This window comes from Glandiceps talaboti, chromosome 11 (assembly GCF_964340395.1).
Source record: "Glandiceps talaboti chromosome 11, keGlaTala1.1, whole genome shotgun sequence".
NCBI classification, from domain to species: Eukaryota; Metazoa; Hemichordata; class Enteropneusta; family Spengelidae; genus Glandiceps; species Glandiceps talaboti.
This window is the reverse complement of record NC_135559.1, coordinates 18,127,993-18,144,549: the sequence shown is the minus strand read 5'-3', so window position 1 is coordinate 18,144,549 and position 16,557 is coordinate 18,127,993. Positions and strand designations below refer to the sequence as shown.

At 36.6% G+C, this 16,557-nt stretch overlaps 2 protein-coding genes across 2 annotated transcripts in view; one reads left to right on the top strand and one right to left on the bottom strand.

Moving 5' to 3' along the window:
• LOC144442092 (uncharacterized) overlaps positions 1–16,557 on the top strand; it is a 386,503-nt gene that overhangs the window by 36,038 nt on the left and 333,908 nt on the right.
• On the bottom strand, positions 558–13,401 carry LOC144442378 (UBX domain-containing protein 7-like). The gene is made up of 11 exons (XM_078131708.1): positions 13,339–13,401; positions 11,602–11,755; positions 10,260–10,324; positions 9,998–10,069; positions 8,117–8,235; positions 7,486–7,632; positions 6,585–6,675; positions 4,730–4,860; positions 3,202–3,745; positions 2,139–2,218; positions 558–1,358 (listed from the first exon to the last, which is right to left on the bottom strand). Exons 1-11 carry the CDS (start codon positions 13,394–13,396, stop codon positions 1,200–1,202), a joined length of 1,620 nt encoding a protein of 539 aa, XP_077987834.1. The 5' UTR covers positions 13,397–13,401; the 3' UTR covers positions 558–1,199.

Here is a 16,557-nt window from a genome sequence, read left to right as displayed (position 1 = left end):
AATAACAAATTTTGGAATGTTGGCGAATTAATAAACATTTCTACTTGTTCCTTGCTATCTATTTGGTTTGATGTGGCTTTGAAAGCTGTTATAATTATAGCATATGTTAGTAAGGCTAACTGCTTTTTGTTTTTGACTTCTACAGTTCATTTATTCACTGAATTTTATTTGATTTCATACTTGTTAAAGGGTGAAAACACATAATCAGAGATCACACATTTAAAGTGAAATAAAATTCCAGGATTTTCCATCAGTTATCCAGGAGTTTTCATATCAACTTTTTCTGGTCATTTTCCAGGCATGATGACCAGTGAAACACAACACACTTGCTCTTTCATACATATTTCGCATCTAGCTTATCAACACTTTATGTCAATAATGTCGATCATTCGGTTAATTAAAGTCGATCTTTCAGTTGATAGCTTTAGTTGTTCATATAAAGTTGATATTTTACCATAACTTTCCAGGACTCCTTTGAAAATCGAGGACTTTCCAGGAGCATATGAACCCAATTTATACCAAAAGACGAGGGTTTCAGTGCAGATATGTCACCTTTTCAAAAAATCATTTATTCTATAAAAAAGTTACATATTTATGCTAGCTGGAGTAAGTTTTTGCTGAAACTCTCACATCTCACTATCTCAAGAAGCTCTCTAACCCAGAGACTAGACTTGTCTTAGTGTTACTATCTCAAGAAGCTTACTAGCCCAGAGACTTGTCTTGGTGTTACTATCTCAAGAAGCTCTCTAGCCCAGAGACTTGTCTTAGTGTTACTATCTCAAGAAGTTCTACACCCAGTGACTTGTCTTGGTGTTACCATCTCAAGAAACTCTCTAGCCCAGAGACTAGACTTGTCTTTGTGTTACTATCTCAAGAAACTCTCTAGCCCAGAGACCTGTCTTGGTGTTACACTCTAAGAAACTCTCTAGCCCAGAGACTTGTCTTGGTGTTACTATCTCAAGAAACTCTCCAGCCCAGAAACTCTCTGCATCAATATTACCATCCAAGGTAAGTCTCTGGGCTATCTCACAAAGGGCACACAGGTTATTTTGACATGATAAATCTGACACCCTCACCAAATTGTACAATAAATCTTCACAAAACGTATCTTAATGTTTTGGTATCTGGGACAAAGAGAGACATACAGCAACCATGCTGAGTTGCACATAGCATCGGCATTTTATCATCTCACAACTATGTTACCGCTCCTGTACAAAAACTGTCTCTTGTGGGAAAAGACCAGCTTCTTGAAGTGTTGTATCAACCTCTAGGTAAGAAAGTTTCCTTCGTGGAAAGTTTGTAACCAGTTCATATCGTTCATTTGAATAGCCTTCCTTAATAACCAATTTGACTAGAGACTGCAAAAGATAATAATAATAACTGTTATAGTACTAGAAATCCACAAATACATTAATGTCAATTCATGTTGATGGATTTGACAAAGAGAGAGAGAGAGAGAGAGAGAGAGAGAAGAGAGAGAGAGAGAGAGAGAGAGAGAGAGAGAGAGACAGAGACAGAGAGACAGACAGAGAGAGAGAGAGAGAGAGAGAGAGAGAGAGAGAGAGAGAGAGAGAGAGAGAGAGAGAGAGAGAGAGAGAGAGAGAAAGAGAGAGAGAGAGAGAGAGAGAGAGGGGGGGGGGGGATCCAAGACCAGGATTCTGAACAAAGATCCAAGACTTATAATTTTGACAAACACTTTTCAGTCTTTATAATAAAGTGACTTTCACAGAGAATAACCTTAAGTTTGTTCTTTTTATATGCATAAAAGTGTGTGTGTGTGAGAGAGCGAAAGAGAGAGAGAGAGAGAGAGAGAGAGAGAGAGAGAGAGAGAGAGAGAGAGAGAGAGAGAGAGAGAGAGCAGACAGAGAGAGAGGGGAGAGTGGAAGGAGAGGGAGGGAGGGAGAGAAAATGGAGGGACGGGGAGAGAGGTGAAAGAGGAAGGGTATGTCTGTTGGTGTGTCTTTATGTGTACATGTTTTCTTTTCTTGAGTAAATACTACATGAGAGCATGTTAAAACTTAAAGTTCCTTTCTACTACATAACACAGCATGTGTTGACAAAGTCAAAGTTTAGTCTAATAGTCATGATAGTATTAAAGATCAATAAATTGTACAGTTTTATGATATCATTAGACATACCGTAAGTTTAGCAGTTGCTGGCAGTGACATTTGTTTTCTTTTACCATCTGGGAAACGTATCATCAACTTGGCCTTGGGACCTGCAGAGGGTAAAAATGAAATAGACTTTCTAGTTTGAAAGATTTCATTTTGAATATACTGAATGATGCATCATGGGAAATGATACATATAAATCAATCAGTATTGTAAACAATATTGTTACATGGTTTGTAACCATAAATGATCTGACCACTGCACTGTAGGTTTATTCTTTTGATATTATAACAATAACTACAGATAACGCCATAGCCCTTTGCATCTGAGCATGCTCAGTCTGGATTGCAAGTTCTGACACACAAGTCATGAAATAATATTACCTACAAATATATATACCTGACTATATGGGGTTATGACCCCAATCTTCAACACAGGAAACTAATTACCATATCGACCTATGACCTTGTATGAAGTTCTGGCCTAAAACTTCTGAACTTTCATGAAAAACGTACAAATTCACACACTGACATTACATAATGCTAAAAAAGTTGATATAAGACAAGATGTGATGAGAACAGATTGTACAGCTAGATTTAGTCCCAAAAGATCCTATTCTAAAACATTTCATGTTGTAATAGAATACCACCAATATAATATGTACACAACAATCAGGATTGGAACCTACTTTTTCACACTGTACTGATGTTTGTCAATAGCAGGCACAATTTACTTGTATGTGTGTATACATTTCCTTCCACTACAAGCGGTTTCCCACCAAAACTATTTAAACAAATTATTGTTACCTTGCATATTTTAGCATAGCTCCACTATATTTTAGACTGAATTTACAGAAATCACATTCGTTTAAACAAATTATTGTTTCCTTGCAGATTTTAGCTCCACTATATTTTAAACCAAATTTATGGAAATCTCACTCATTTTTAAACTGGTACAAAAATAATGACCTAACAATTATATACATACAAAATATCACAAAAATGTGTTCACATTTAATGGTTTATTTGTCATAAAATGTAACCCCCCACCCCCACCTCCACCACCATAGCCATTGTATACAGATTCTTACCAACTTCGTTAGAAACTTCTTCTTCAGAATTATCTTCATATTCCACTGAATTATCAGCACAGTCCTTCTCTTCGTCACTAGCGATGACATCATCATTCAAAATTAATTGTTTGTCCATATTATCTTTAGTTTCAACGTCATTATTTGTGTTTTTGTTGACTGTCCTGTTTGTGTCTTTGTCTTGATCTGCTGTTCGAGTTTCAAATATTTTTTTAAAAGGTTCACTGACAGAGGAATTGTCATTCAGTTTTGGCACAGATTCATGGGATGTTCCATTTTCCAACTTAGCAACTGTTCGAGAGTTCACTGGCGAGTTTTCCTCCGAGAGGTCTTCCTCCTCTGTGTTTTCTGAATCTGAACTACTGTCGTGTATTGAATGGAAAGTTTCACTGTCTTCATCTCCGTCATCATCAACTATTATTTCTGCTCTTGTTTTTTTCCTTTTTCCTTCAGTCTGCAATTCTTTGGCTGATGTCTCTGCTAATGATGCAGCAATGGCCGCTTCAAGTTGACTGTCTTCACTTGCGTCAATTATGCTGTCAGACTGATGTGTAACAGAAAACAAAACATCAACGATATTAATAAATATACACATACATCTGCAGCTAATCAAAAGAATAAGAACCCTGCTTAGTATATCATGCTAGTGTCACTATCATGGCAGTGAGGGCACTCTGGCCATGCAAGACTTTTCACTATCAGAACACACTGTAACTATTATATTATTTATTTGCCAGAGGTTGAAATCTTTTTACATATCAAGTGAGGAAAATGAAATAATCAAGTAATCACATCGCCAATGAGAAAAAAATATATATAACAGAATAACTTGAACTTCTAGCTGGACCACAAAAATAGTTTGTTCAAACTAGTCGAGTTCGAGGCCCAAGGAAAACATATACAGTAATATCATATAAAAATAACCAAAAAAAACCTTGAAATAACTATTAACCCATAGAATGCCATACTAGTGTAAACACTATCATGGCAGTCAGGGCGTCGTGGCCATGCAAGTCTTTTCAGTATCCAGACACACTAACTATTAACCCTTAGAATGAGATAATTAGTGTACACAAGGTCATGACAGTGAGGGCACTGTGGTCATGTAAGTCTTTCCACTATCACAACACACTGCAGCTATTAACCCTTCAGAATACCATGGTAGTGTAGATACTATACACTATCACTAGAGTGAGGGCGCTGTGGTCATGTAAGTCTTTTCACTATTACAACACACTGGAATTATCAAATCTTAGAACCCATTAAGTATCACTACAATGACAGTCAGGGCGTCGTGGCCATGCAAGCCTTTTTTACTATCCTTTCACACTGTACCTATTAACCCATAGAATGCCATGCTACTGTAAAAGACACTATACAATACGGTACATAACATTCTATGGGTTAAAATCATGAAAAATTACTGAAAAAATCCCTAGATATATGGTGTAAAGACGAGTGTGAGCTGGTGCAATCTACAGACATTTACTAACATGAAACATGTCTTTGGGTCCCTGGGGGAACTTACCCGTCGTACTTTCTTCTTTGGTGGTGGACTCAATCCATCATTATCAAATATTGGATGTGAAGACAAAAACTCTGTTACTAGATCACAAAATGTCATACTGTCTAGTTTATGCCACTCCATTAACTTTTCACCTAAAACAGAAAGAAATATCAAACTTGTAAGTAATGGGAAAACAGTAACTACCCAGTAGTTGATAAATGTCCAAAATCAAAACTACAGTGGGCACAAATTTATATAACTATTACAAAATGTTCATGATACCACATCAACAACCAATTCTGAATCATGCAGGGTTCGTACACTTAAAGCAAAACAAAATTCCAGGACTTTCCAGGGGGTTTTCATCAGTTTTCCTGGGGTATTCATATTGATTTTGGCCATTTTCCAGGGGTGTTGACACTAAAGTATACTTTTTGAATGACATCTAATTGTCTGATGTGGATGAGAAAAAAATTAACAACAGTTCCCATAATATGTTACAAAACATTTTAAAGACAATCGACACTATGCAAGATGTTGGTTTCAAAACCACGTTTGCACGCTAAGATTAACGGAGAAACCTCTGTCATCAAAGTAGCAGTTTCGTCAAGCTGGTGCATTGATCGTGTATCGCAGCATTCGTCAGTCTAATTCAGACATATCCAGAAAAATAAATTAAAAACTAAAGTTTGTCCTCGTTATTGTATGGTTTGATGTTACTAGATTTATAAGTCACCTCAAATAATTTTTTTCTTCAAAATTTAGAATAAAAATGTCATTTACGTAACGAAATTTCGAGCTATGAATAACTGAATACATTCATCGCTTGCGTCTCGATGTTTATGTACGGATGCCACGAGTTGCGGAATATCGTGATTTCTCAACTCAACTTGACCATTGACGAATGTTACTGTACCGACAACATAAAACAGTAGTTTATTCTTTTAGAACATGTAACACAAATACCCATTTATCGACGACATAAAAGTCACAACCGTACTTCCACAACCCGGAAATTCAACTGCACTTCCCGAGGCCCTAGCCCTAGTATTGCCATGCCTGAGCTTAGTATGTTGACTCGTGCGCCGAACTTGTAACAATTTCTAATCCTGGTTGATGATGCTTTGATACTCGCTACAATGTTACGATAATCTTGTTAGCAGACCTACTGTTACCCCCGGCCGGGACTGTTAATGCAATATCATGTCCCTGAAATGACGACTGGGAGATGGAGTAGCAATATACGCAAGATCGAAACAAACACTGCGGCACCCCCCATTCAACTATGCATAGGCACGGTCTGTGGGGCAAAGTGTCTCGTGTACCGATCGTTTGACTGTCTGAGTTTAACCACCGTGGCGAATGACTTTGAAAATATTTTCGCCATTTCATATTTACGAGATTCAGAACCATATGAATGGGTGGCTCGAGCAAACATGACGATCGTCAATGTTAATCGATCGATTGATCATGATCATTTTCCAGGGTTTTCCAGGGGTAGGGCGCATTTTCCAGGGTTTTCCAGGGAGGGTTTGAAATTCCAGAGGGTTTTCCAGGACCGTGCGAACCCTGTGAATGGTTGTAGGAGACGTATGTCATATCAAAGATCAAGTAACCCCCTACAAAAATATTACTTTTTGCAATGTGCAATAATTTACTACTTCAAGAGTGGGATCTATAAACATCAAAATAAGAAAAAAGAAAAAAGTAAAAAAAGAGAGGGATCTATGGTGAGAAATACCAAGATTGTATAAATTTTTAAACTATCATGACCAAATTCCCCAAAGATCACAGGAGTAATCTTCACATATTTTTTAGAGCGTAGAACAATCACTGTTTGGTTAGGTTTTATGGTAACAAACATGTCAAAACTCACCTGTCCTGGGATCAATGATAGCAATGTATGGGAATTCTGTTATTTTATAAAACTGAGTATATCTTTGACCTTCTTCGCTATCATGGTACACCTACAGGTAAGGAAATAGAATTATGGAGACTGTGTCACAAAGGACTCGTCATTATCAAATGTATGGCTTATCTTGATCTGGGGTTGGTGAAATATCAAAACTGAAAAAAACCTTGAACTATGAGATGCAATGAAATTTACCTAGGAATCAACAAGAGAGTCATAAGCTGAAAAAACTATTTGTGAATACTCAGATCAATGTAAACATCAGACCCAGGTTTAGAAGTCAAAGGTCACTTCTTACATGATTACAAGGAATAGCGAAATGAATAAAAATCCATTTGTCAATTGGGGAGTAAGGAGGAGGTTTAGTATGTACGTACGTATGTGTGTGTGTGTGTGTGTGTGTGTGTGTGTGTGTGTGTGTGTGTGTGTCTGTCTGTCTGTCTGTCTATGTCTGTCTGTCCGTCTGTCTGTCTGTCTGTCTGTCTCTCTGTCTGTCTCTACATTGTGTATATCATTAATGAAATAACCATTATTACACCATGCATGAGCCAGGTTCAACAAAAAATATGGAATGTATACTCTGGTCGTTCTACGTCACAACAACATGTGTCATGACAACACATGTCTACGTCACTGGTTCTGATGTGTTCAAAATTACCATTACTTTCCCTTTGATATTATTGCCACTGGTACAATTATATTATTCTCCAATATTTTCTTCATTCAGCCAGAAAATACTCGTGACCTAAGGGTTGTCACTACCCGTCTATAAAGTCATAGTGACAAAGGCCCCTTAGGTCACTTGTATTTTCATTGGCTGGAGGAAGAAAAATATTGGGGAAGAACATCTAATTATGGAACTTACCTGCCAAAAGATGAAATGTTCCTGTATGATACTCTTCACAGCAGAGTTACTCCAGACATCTCTGTTCAATTGTTGACATGAGAATTCCTGTACATTCTGTACGTTAACTAAAACCCACTTACACTGGCTTTGTCCTGTTTCCCTTGCCTGTGAACAAAATAAATCACCAGTAATAATACCAAGATATAACAAATATAGATATTTACTCTCAGTCCTCTGTTGTGAAATCTACATTATATTTAGCATGTGTTCTTCTTAGTTTTCTGCACTGACATCTTCACATTCATTCCCCGGTGAAGTATATATACTGAGTTCTGAATTTACTCCCAAGTTTTATGTGATGAAATTTACATATTTACTCCCTAGCTTTGTTTGGGATACACACTACTTATTTACTCCCTAGCTTTGTTTGGGGTACACACTACTTATTTACTCCCTATTTCTTTTTGTGGAACAATCGGCTTACTTACTCCTTGGTTTCCTTTGGCAAAATTTCATGATTCATTCCTTTATTTCTGTCTTAGAATCTGCTACTTCATTGCTTTCTGTGGGGATATTTATATATTTGTTCCAGTGCATTAAATCAAGCTTAAAAGGTAAGTGTACCCAGAGAACACAAAACTAAACTTACAGTATTAAATGTGCCTTTATGCATAATATCAATAGGTGGTCTGAATAGGTCTTCTAAGGTCTTCTTTTTTGCACTTGATTTACCAGCTGCCATGTTTCTCATCTGGTCTTCTTGTGCCTCTATATGAACAGTACCAAGAAATGTTTATGTAATATTTCTTTGTAACATTCACTGATTAATTATAAATACTATTGTCACATATGCACCAATGATTACTGGCATCAAAGTGTGTGCATACAAGTGGTATTTACACTGCCGAAATACATACCAGCATGCAAATGATATGCAAATGACGGCACAACCGTCTCACACAGACTTGCAGTGTTTTCTGCTGCACTTTCACATGCTACGCTCATGCAAGTATGGCCACAGAGAACTCTGCAAATACCCGAGTACACCACACATGCACTCACACATCATGGGGTTCTGTCACATAATTAAATACTACATTATGAAATGAGAGATTGCTTTCAAAACAAGCTAATAGCTATGTTTCCATGTATTCTCATTTTGAAAGATCAAGCTATTCTTACTAAGTATGTCTTTTCTAATCATACCTTCAACTCTTTTTCTCAGGATTGTATATGTTAGCATTCCCCAAACGCTTCAATGTGACTGGGTGGTATGAACGACTCAATACCCAATTGGGTGCCTCATTGTGTTTACTAGTTATACAGATAACAACACATATACTGTGTTAATTTTGCAATGCTTTAACATCACCTAAACAGTGTTGGCTTATTTTTAGTTTATAAAGCTGTGTTAACATCTTTAGTCAAAACACCATTCAACGTACCACATTAAGTTAATTTTGGCAGCCATTTTGGCAAAAGAGTTGACATGGATAGTATAAAAAAAGCTCCTTATACATGTACCTCCTCAACTCTCTGGGGAGCATACAATCCAGTGTTGCCTTTATAAGCACATAGGATTAAAATATTCACATTGCAACCTCTCTCCTACCAGGTCATTAATTATACAGCTGGGTTGACGGAGGCACAATTGTGGTTCAAATCTTGCCCAAGGATTTTAACCATTCAGAAACAAATGGCAACGACAATGCTTGAACCTACAACCTACAGATGCAAAGCCTGCCACTCTAACCATTCACCCATTATGACTCCACAACCAGCAATGTACAGATTACAAGTCAGTCACTCTAACCATTCACCCATTATGACTCCACAACCAGCAATGTACAGATTACAAGTCAGTCACTCTAACCATTCACCCATTATGACTCCACAATCGGCAATGTACAGATTACAAGCCAGTCACTCCAACCATTCAACCATCATGACTTCACAACCAGCAATGTACAGATTACAAGTCAGTCACTCTAACCATTCAACCATCATGACTCCACAACCAGCAATGTACAGATTACAAGTCAGTCACTCCAACCATTCAACCATCATGACTTCACAACCAGCAATGTGCAGATTACAAGCCAGTCACTCCAACCATTCAACCATCATGACTTCACAACCAGCAATGTATAGATTACAAGTCAGTCACTCTAACCATTCAACCATCATGACTTCACAACCAGCAATGTACAGATTACAAGTCAGTCACTCCAACCATTCAACCATCATGACTTCACAACCAGCAATGTGCAGATTACAAGCCAGTCACTCCAACCATTCAACTATCATGACTACACAACCAGCAATGTGCAGATTACAAGCCAACCACTATAACCATTCAACCATCATGACTCCACAACCAGCAATGTACAGATTACAAGCCAACCACTCTAACCATTCAACCATCATGACTCCACAACCAGCAATGTACAGATTTCAAGCCAACCAGTTACCACTCTGAGTCTAACCATTCAACCATCACGACTCCACAACATCATCTATGATTACTTACTTGCTTCAGCTTGGAAATCTCTAAATCTGTCAAAGACAGATCCTCTTCCTCCTCGTCTCCTTGGTCTTGGCCCTACAGACAATCAAATACATCACATTATCAGGGATGGGCTATCAAAGACCCATGTATGATAGCAATCAAAATTGGATGCGACAAACAGTTGTGTTCATTATGTTCATATATAGCATGAGATTTCTAAGTCTAGCCACATCAGAAATCAAGACAAACACTATTAGTGAGATAACAAAATTGAACAACTCACCAAATGCATATGGGTCCTGTACTAAGATGTCTCTTTTCTGTGGTATAGGAGCTCTTACATTGTCCCTGCAATACAATACAATACAATACAAAGACAGAATTACAAATAACTGTCATCAGATATATTTCACAATTTCTTCTATTTTGACAACAGTTCACCAGTAGTGGACATTTTAGACTAGTTCCTCTGAACTATTTCCATGGTCCACATCAGATAACAATTGTGTATTTCTTCTGTATTCATTTTGTATATTTGTATCACATGTTTCTTTGAAAGTGTAGCTTATTTTTGTTATCTGGTGAAATAAATTTCATTCATTCATTTATCATTTCTGTGAGAATGCCATATGTGTATAACGTAATGCATCTGATTATAATGACATATTTTTATGATTGTATCACACATTCAAATTTATATCAATTATATATTTTCACTCTCATTTTTTAGCTATAGACTTGTTTACACCAATAAAAGAAATATTTAAATTCTGATTAAAAGTAAACTGTTGTTGTGTTAGAAAGAAAATACTAGATGCAATGGTTGTAAACTATTCTCTCACTACAAAAGAACACAGACTAGATAAGTTCTGCAATGGTTGTAAAATATTCTCTCACTACTACAGAACACAGACTAGATAAGTTCTGCAATGGTTGTAAACTATTCTCTCACTACTACAGAACACACACTAGATAAGTTCTGCAATGGTTGTAAACTATTCTCTCACTACAAGAGAACACACACTAGATAAGATCTGCAATGGTTGTAAACTATTCTCTCACTACTACAGAACACAGACTAGATAAGTTCTGCAATGGTTGTAAACTATTCTCTCACTACAAGAGAACACACACTAGATAAGATCTGCAATGTATGTAAGTTATTGTATTAACATGTGCCTAATATCCTACCACATACATCAAGTTGAAGCAGATATTACTTTGGTACATGTATACTGTAATAAAGGCTTCAGTTTACTAAGATAGACACAGACTAAAACTATTGTTTCAACATTTTAATACAACAGTGATAGCCTATTGAATGGACACTGGAGTTTCAGTAGGGAGGCATCTCTGAAAACTAGTTCCATAAACTTGCAGAGTACTGTTTTGGGACTTCCAATGTTAACACTACGTTGTTCCCACAGGGTGATTATATCCACACAACAGAGGAATGCTATCATCCACTTGTGTAATCATCTACATAGGACAACAGTAGTTTTAGTTTGTTTCTATCTCAAGTAAACCAATGCCTTGATTACCAGTCATGAAACATAGACCATAAAATATGAAGTGAAAACAGCTTTTTATCCTCAAATAAAATTTAAAATTTGATTTTGACTTACTCTTGGTCTGCAGCTGAGGTACTAGCTTGGTTTGTGTCTTCACTATTACCTGGGTCTTCATCTTCAGTCTCTCCTTCTAAGTGCATACCAATAGCCATCTCAAGGTTTCCATTACATACTTCTAACAATCTGTGACCTATCTCTTCACTTGCACCTGTCAGAAAATACAAAGCATTATTTGCACACAGTACACACATGCTGTTTGTTGGGCCTGGGTGACTCTGGGATAGCCTGTGGACTGACTGGGAAAGCCTTGACATTTCCACAGCAACGTGATATAGAGCGGGCAACATAGCCCTGTCACATAGTCCCAATTCTGAATGGATCTCTGTAGAAATATCTGATTGTGTTTATGTGTGTTTTATGTCTGCATAAAAGGAAAATTGCTGGGGGGCAATTCCCAGCTCAAAAAAAAAAAAATTTGAATTTTTTTTCTAACAGTATATAGTGTTTCACATTTTGCCTCCAGCCATAGATATTGGAGACTCCAACCATGTACAGAAAAAATGTCTTTGTGATTTTTAACAGTAAATTTGGAAAAGATTCTTGATGGATAGCTTTTAACTTTGTACTGTAAATTAGTCTTTTTTTTCTTTTATTTTGTCTTTTTTCTATATTTTTGTGAAATTTTTTTAGTGTATGAGCTGGTTCTCAAAATAAATCATTATTATTATTATATTATTATTATAAAAAATTTCTTGATTTCCCAAGTTAAGACTGTATACATAGTTTAACTTGCAAGGCATATTGACTTGAGTACGCAGACTGCCTGCAACTTACACTAAACTGTTACTGACTGGTCGACCAAGCAGCGAAGTAAAAGCTAACTCATATGATATGCCCTTATATATTTACAAGCTTCAAACTGATCTTAGCAGCATTACGACAGGAAATGTCCACTCATCACAGTTGATACCATTCTGCTTTAAGCTAGGGAGTCTTAACCTATTTTATCCATACCCTAACTCCCTAGCTTGAACACAAATGTATATTCATTGTAAAGATTGGTCCACTGGTTTACAAAAAAAATACATGGTCTTGCCGGCCGCATTATCATAGATGTAAAATCTGTGATTTGTGTGATTGAATCTTTACGAGGGATAATACTTTGTTTAAAGACACCTTGCCTCTATTTTCTGACAGCAGTACATGTTGTCCCGAGAACCTGTACACCATCATGTATTACTATTTTACACCTTCAAGTCTTCCTCATTATCATTCACTGGAATAGTCATGAGTACAGACCGTCATGTACAGACGGAGTAAATCAAGACTCGACTCTGATACTGCTCCTTTCGTCTCTCCCGAATCCTTCACTCCGTCTGCATGCACGACTATACATCGGAGAAACAGTAACACTACTATCACCAGCATACAATTAGAACACGACGATGGGTTTTTGAAATTTGGTGCACAACTCTTAAAGTTAACACAACTATACAAGAACGCAAAGCAACATAACTGGTTTACTGTAACTATGAATGTGTCTCCCCTAATACATCCACGCTTTAACAGATCATTACAACCCCAACATTCGCTAGATGAGGAACTGGTGTGTTGAAATGACGTTCCACTTCTGCATGACATTTGCGAATCATCATGCATGGCATTTTCGCGCCAATTTCTTGTTTTCGTCGTAAAATATCATCAAGCGAGTAGATCGTGTATTACGTGTTTCATTTATCGTTACCAGTCATTGAAGAAATACGTGTGTAATATTTCAACTGCATTCCATACCTGTAATTGCGCTGAACTGCTCAACTAATTTTTTGAAACCCTTCGACTTAGACGCCATGTTGGACACTCGATCAACAATATGCGCACATCATGTGCGCATTCCACATACCCATAATCCCAGAGACAGCAATCGAGCCAGCATGTACTTTGTAAGTTCTCAGACAAAATGAAAACAAACAAAAAATAAACAAAACTATTTTTTTTGTTATTAACCCTTTTACCTTTTCTAGGAGGAGCACTCAAAAATGATATGAAATATGATTAAATGCAGTTCTCGAAACGACATGATACTAAAAGTTTTGTAAAAACAAAAATGATTGTAAGGGAGTGTCCAGATTTTACTTCTGGGGGGGATTTTCAGGGGGAACCAATTTTTCTCAGGAAAAATTAGGGGGGGGGGGCTAAACCAAAAATTCACAATTTTCTAGGGGGGGGGGTCATGGAAAAAAACCACATGATTGTTTAATACAACATAAATCGACCTGCAATTCTGCCACTTCTCAAAGTAACTTTTCCGCGCGAAGATGTGCAAGACTTGTTTCATCACAATCACTATCAGTCTTATTATCAGTACATGAATTTTCTGAGCTATCAGTATCATAATTACCTAGAACATGTATTACAGAAGTGTCACTTTCATCAGTCTCAGAGTCACTACCTGTTTCACTCATGTTTCACTCATTTGCAGTCATTTTTCTAGATCTAAATTCTGGTGTTCCTACCATGTGAGTGGATATTATGTCTAACTTTTCTCTTTTTAATTTTCTCTGTTTTGGTAATTTATGCTCATCAAGATATTTATCTAACTCTTTCACTTTCAGTTTTTCAAGAGTTTCACTCAAGAACAATTTCAACCAGTCATAGTCATTACATTTCGTTTTCTCTTTTTTTTCTGTTGATCTTCCCGATGTCTGGATCCGATTTTACTCTCTCAAGATTTTTCAGCTGTTCAATGTAGTTTTTGACAACACTTATGCTGACAATATATTTCTCTGCAAAACGAGATATATAGCAACTGTGTCATGTAATTGTTTATGTTGACACGGGGTTGGAAGTGATCTACAGTTTGGTTAGTGTTTGCGAAATCACCTAATACTGGAAATAGAAGTTAAACTCAAAGTATAACAAGCAAAAATGTTGATAGTTAAATTATTTCAGTTTTTGACTATTCCTTCCAACAATAAAATTGTGCACATTTATACTTGCATTGTTGAGAAGCTGAGCAACACAAACCAGCATTGGAACTAAAGTTGTATTCAATACGTATCTAAAAAGTAGAACAGTTGTGAAGTATTTAAAGTATTCCCGCATTGCCCAATGGAAATATGTTGCTCTTGTTATTGTGCATGAAATGGTTATCTCCTTTTTTCCAGTATAATGATTTACCCTGTAAATGTTTACACACTTTATAAGTTATTTATGAGTATTTTTATTTTTTTTAAAGCACAACTGAACAAAGGTTCAGAGGTTCAACGGCTATATGCATGGCGATGAAGCTGTGTGTGTGTGTGTGTGTGTGTATTTGTGTACGTGTATGTGTGTGTGTTTTGTAATTGTATACAGAGACAGACAGAAGAGACAGAAGAAAGACAGACACACACATGCATACACACATACATACACACACATACATACATACATACATACATACACACATACATACATACGTACATACATACATACATACAGACATACATACATACATACATACATACATACATACATACATATATGTATGTATGTACATTGTGTATGTATAATGTGTTTGTGTATGTGTGTAAGTCTATGGGGGGGGGGGCATGGAAAAAAATCAAGAACTTGTAGGGGGCATCAATTTTAGTGGTCTGAGATGAATGTGAATGAGACACAAGGAAGCTTATCATAAATTGATCATCTTTTAAAGTTCTTCTCGAATAACAACATGAATAACATAGGCAAGGTCAGTATTCATAATTCAATAAATTGTAAACAACAACAACAACAACAACAACAACAACAACAACGAATTTACGGTAGATTATTGATACCAATCCACTGTTTTGTCTTCCGAAAATGAGGGCTCGTGTGGCACCCACCCTTATAAAAATGAAGACTGTAGAATATATGTAAAAATTATATCAAAGTAGGTCGAGCGTGGAGTTCCAAAATATCTATATTCGGACCTATTATTTTTCATGATTTGTATAAATGATATGGGTCCACGCAGGAACCGTGTTACCCCCCCCCCCCAAAAAAAAAAAAAAAAAAAAAAAAAAGAAGAAAGAAACCAACCCCCCAAAACAACAACAACAAAAAACAAAAAACAAACAAACAAAAACCAAACAAACAAAAAAACACTAACGCTATGCATCAGTAAATTAAAAAAAACAAACCCACATCGGTAACTATATGCACATGTTTATATATAGCTGCAATAATTGTAGCTTTGTATTTATTTGCAATACTTTTTTATTCTTTTCTGTATTTTATTTTGTGTTTAATACTAAACATTTTCCGTTTCATTTTTATGGGGTTTGTAAAAAACAACAACGGGGCTCTAGCAGAAGACCGAGACAGAGCGGAACCGTTTGTTATTGCATTTACTAGTATACAGCCTGTATGCTACATGTATGGACGTCGTATGTTTCTACACTCATCCGCTGTAGGTAGACGTCGACAGTCCATGCACTTGCTTATTCTTGCCAGAGAGGGAGCTGTTCTGCAAAATATTAGAGGCAGGCAAAAAATAAATAATTTGGTAACTGAAACATTGGGTCGGTCGGGTAATGAGAAACAGGAAAAAAATAGGGTCTCCCTTATCAAAATCATGACAAGTTAAACTCCGCCCAATCCCAAGCGTACTACTGACATATGCTAAACAATGCATCTTTGTAACACTGTTGCATAAAATAGCGCCAAGGATGTTGTAGCACAACTGTAGTTTGTCATTTTTTTCTTCAAAAAGTATATCTACTTGCTTGTTGTTATCTTTGCAATATATAATATTTCACGATTGCTATATTGCTAGTCATGTATGTATTCATTTTGTGTAGGTTTATTCATTTGCCTATCCACATGCATCCTTCTTGTTATCTTTGCCACATACCATCATTTAGCTGGTCATGGACTTGTTGTTGGGCATATGTTCATTCATTTTTGGATTTTCTCCATTTAAAGACAGTATCTTTCAATTCCTGCTGTCATCTTTGCAAGCTGGCCGTTACTATGGACATGGTCTTT

Bases quoted from the DNA above. Each gene is read 5' to 3' on its own strand.
- LOC144442378 (XM_078131708.1), bottom strand. From the start codon at position 13,396: ATGGCGTCTAAGTCGAAGGGTTTCAAAAAATTAGTTGAGCAGTTCAGC. The intron at 3,746-4,729 runs GTAAGTTCCCCC...GTTACACATCAG, and splicing joins CAAAGAAGAAAGTACGACGG to TCTGACAGCATAATTGACGC. The intron at 2,219-3,201 runs GTAAGAATCTGT...TACCCTCTGCAG, and splicing joins AGAAGTTTCTAACGAAGTTG to GTCCCAAGGCCAAGTTGATG.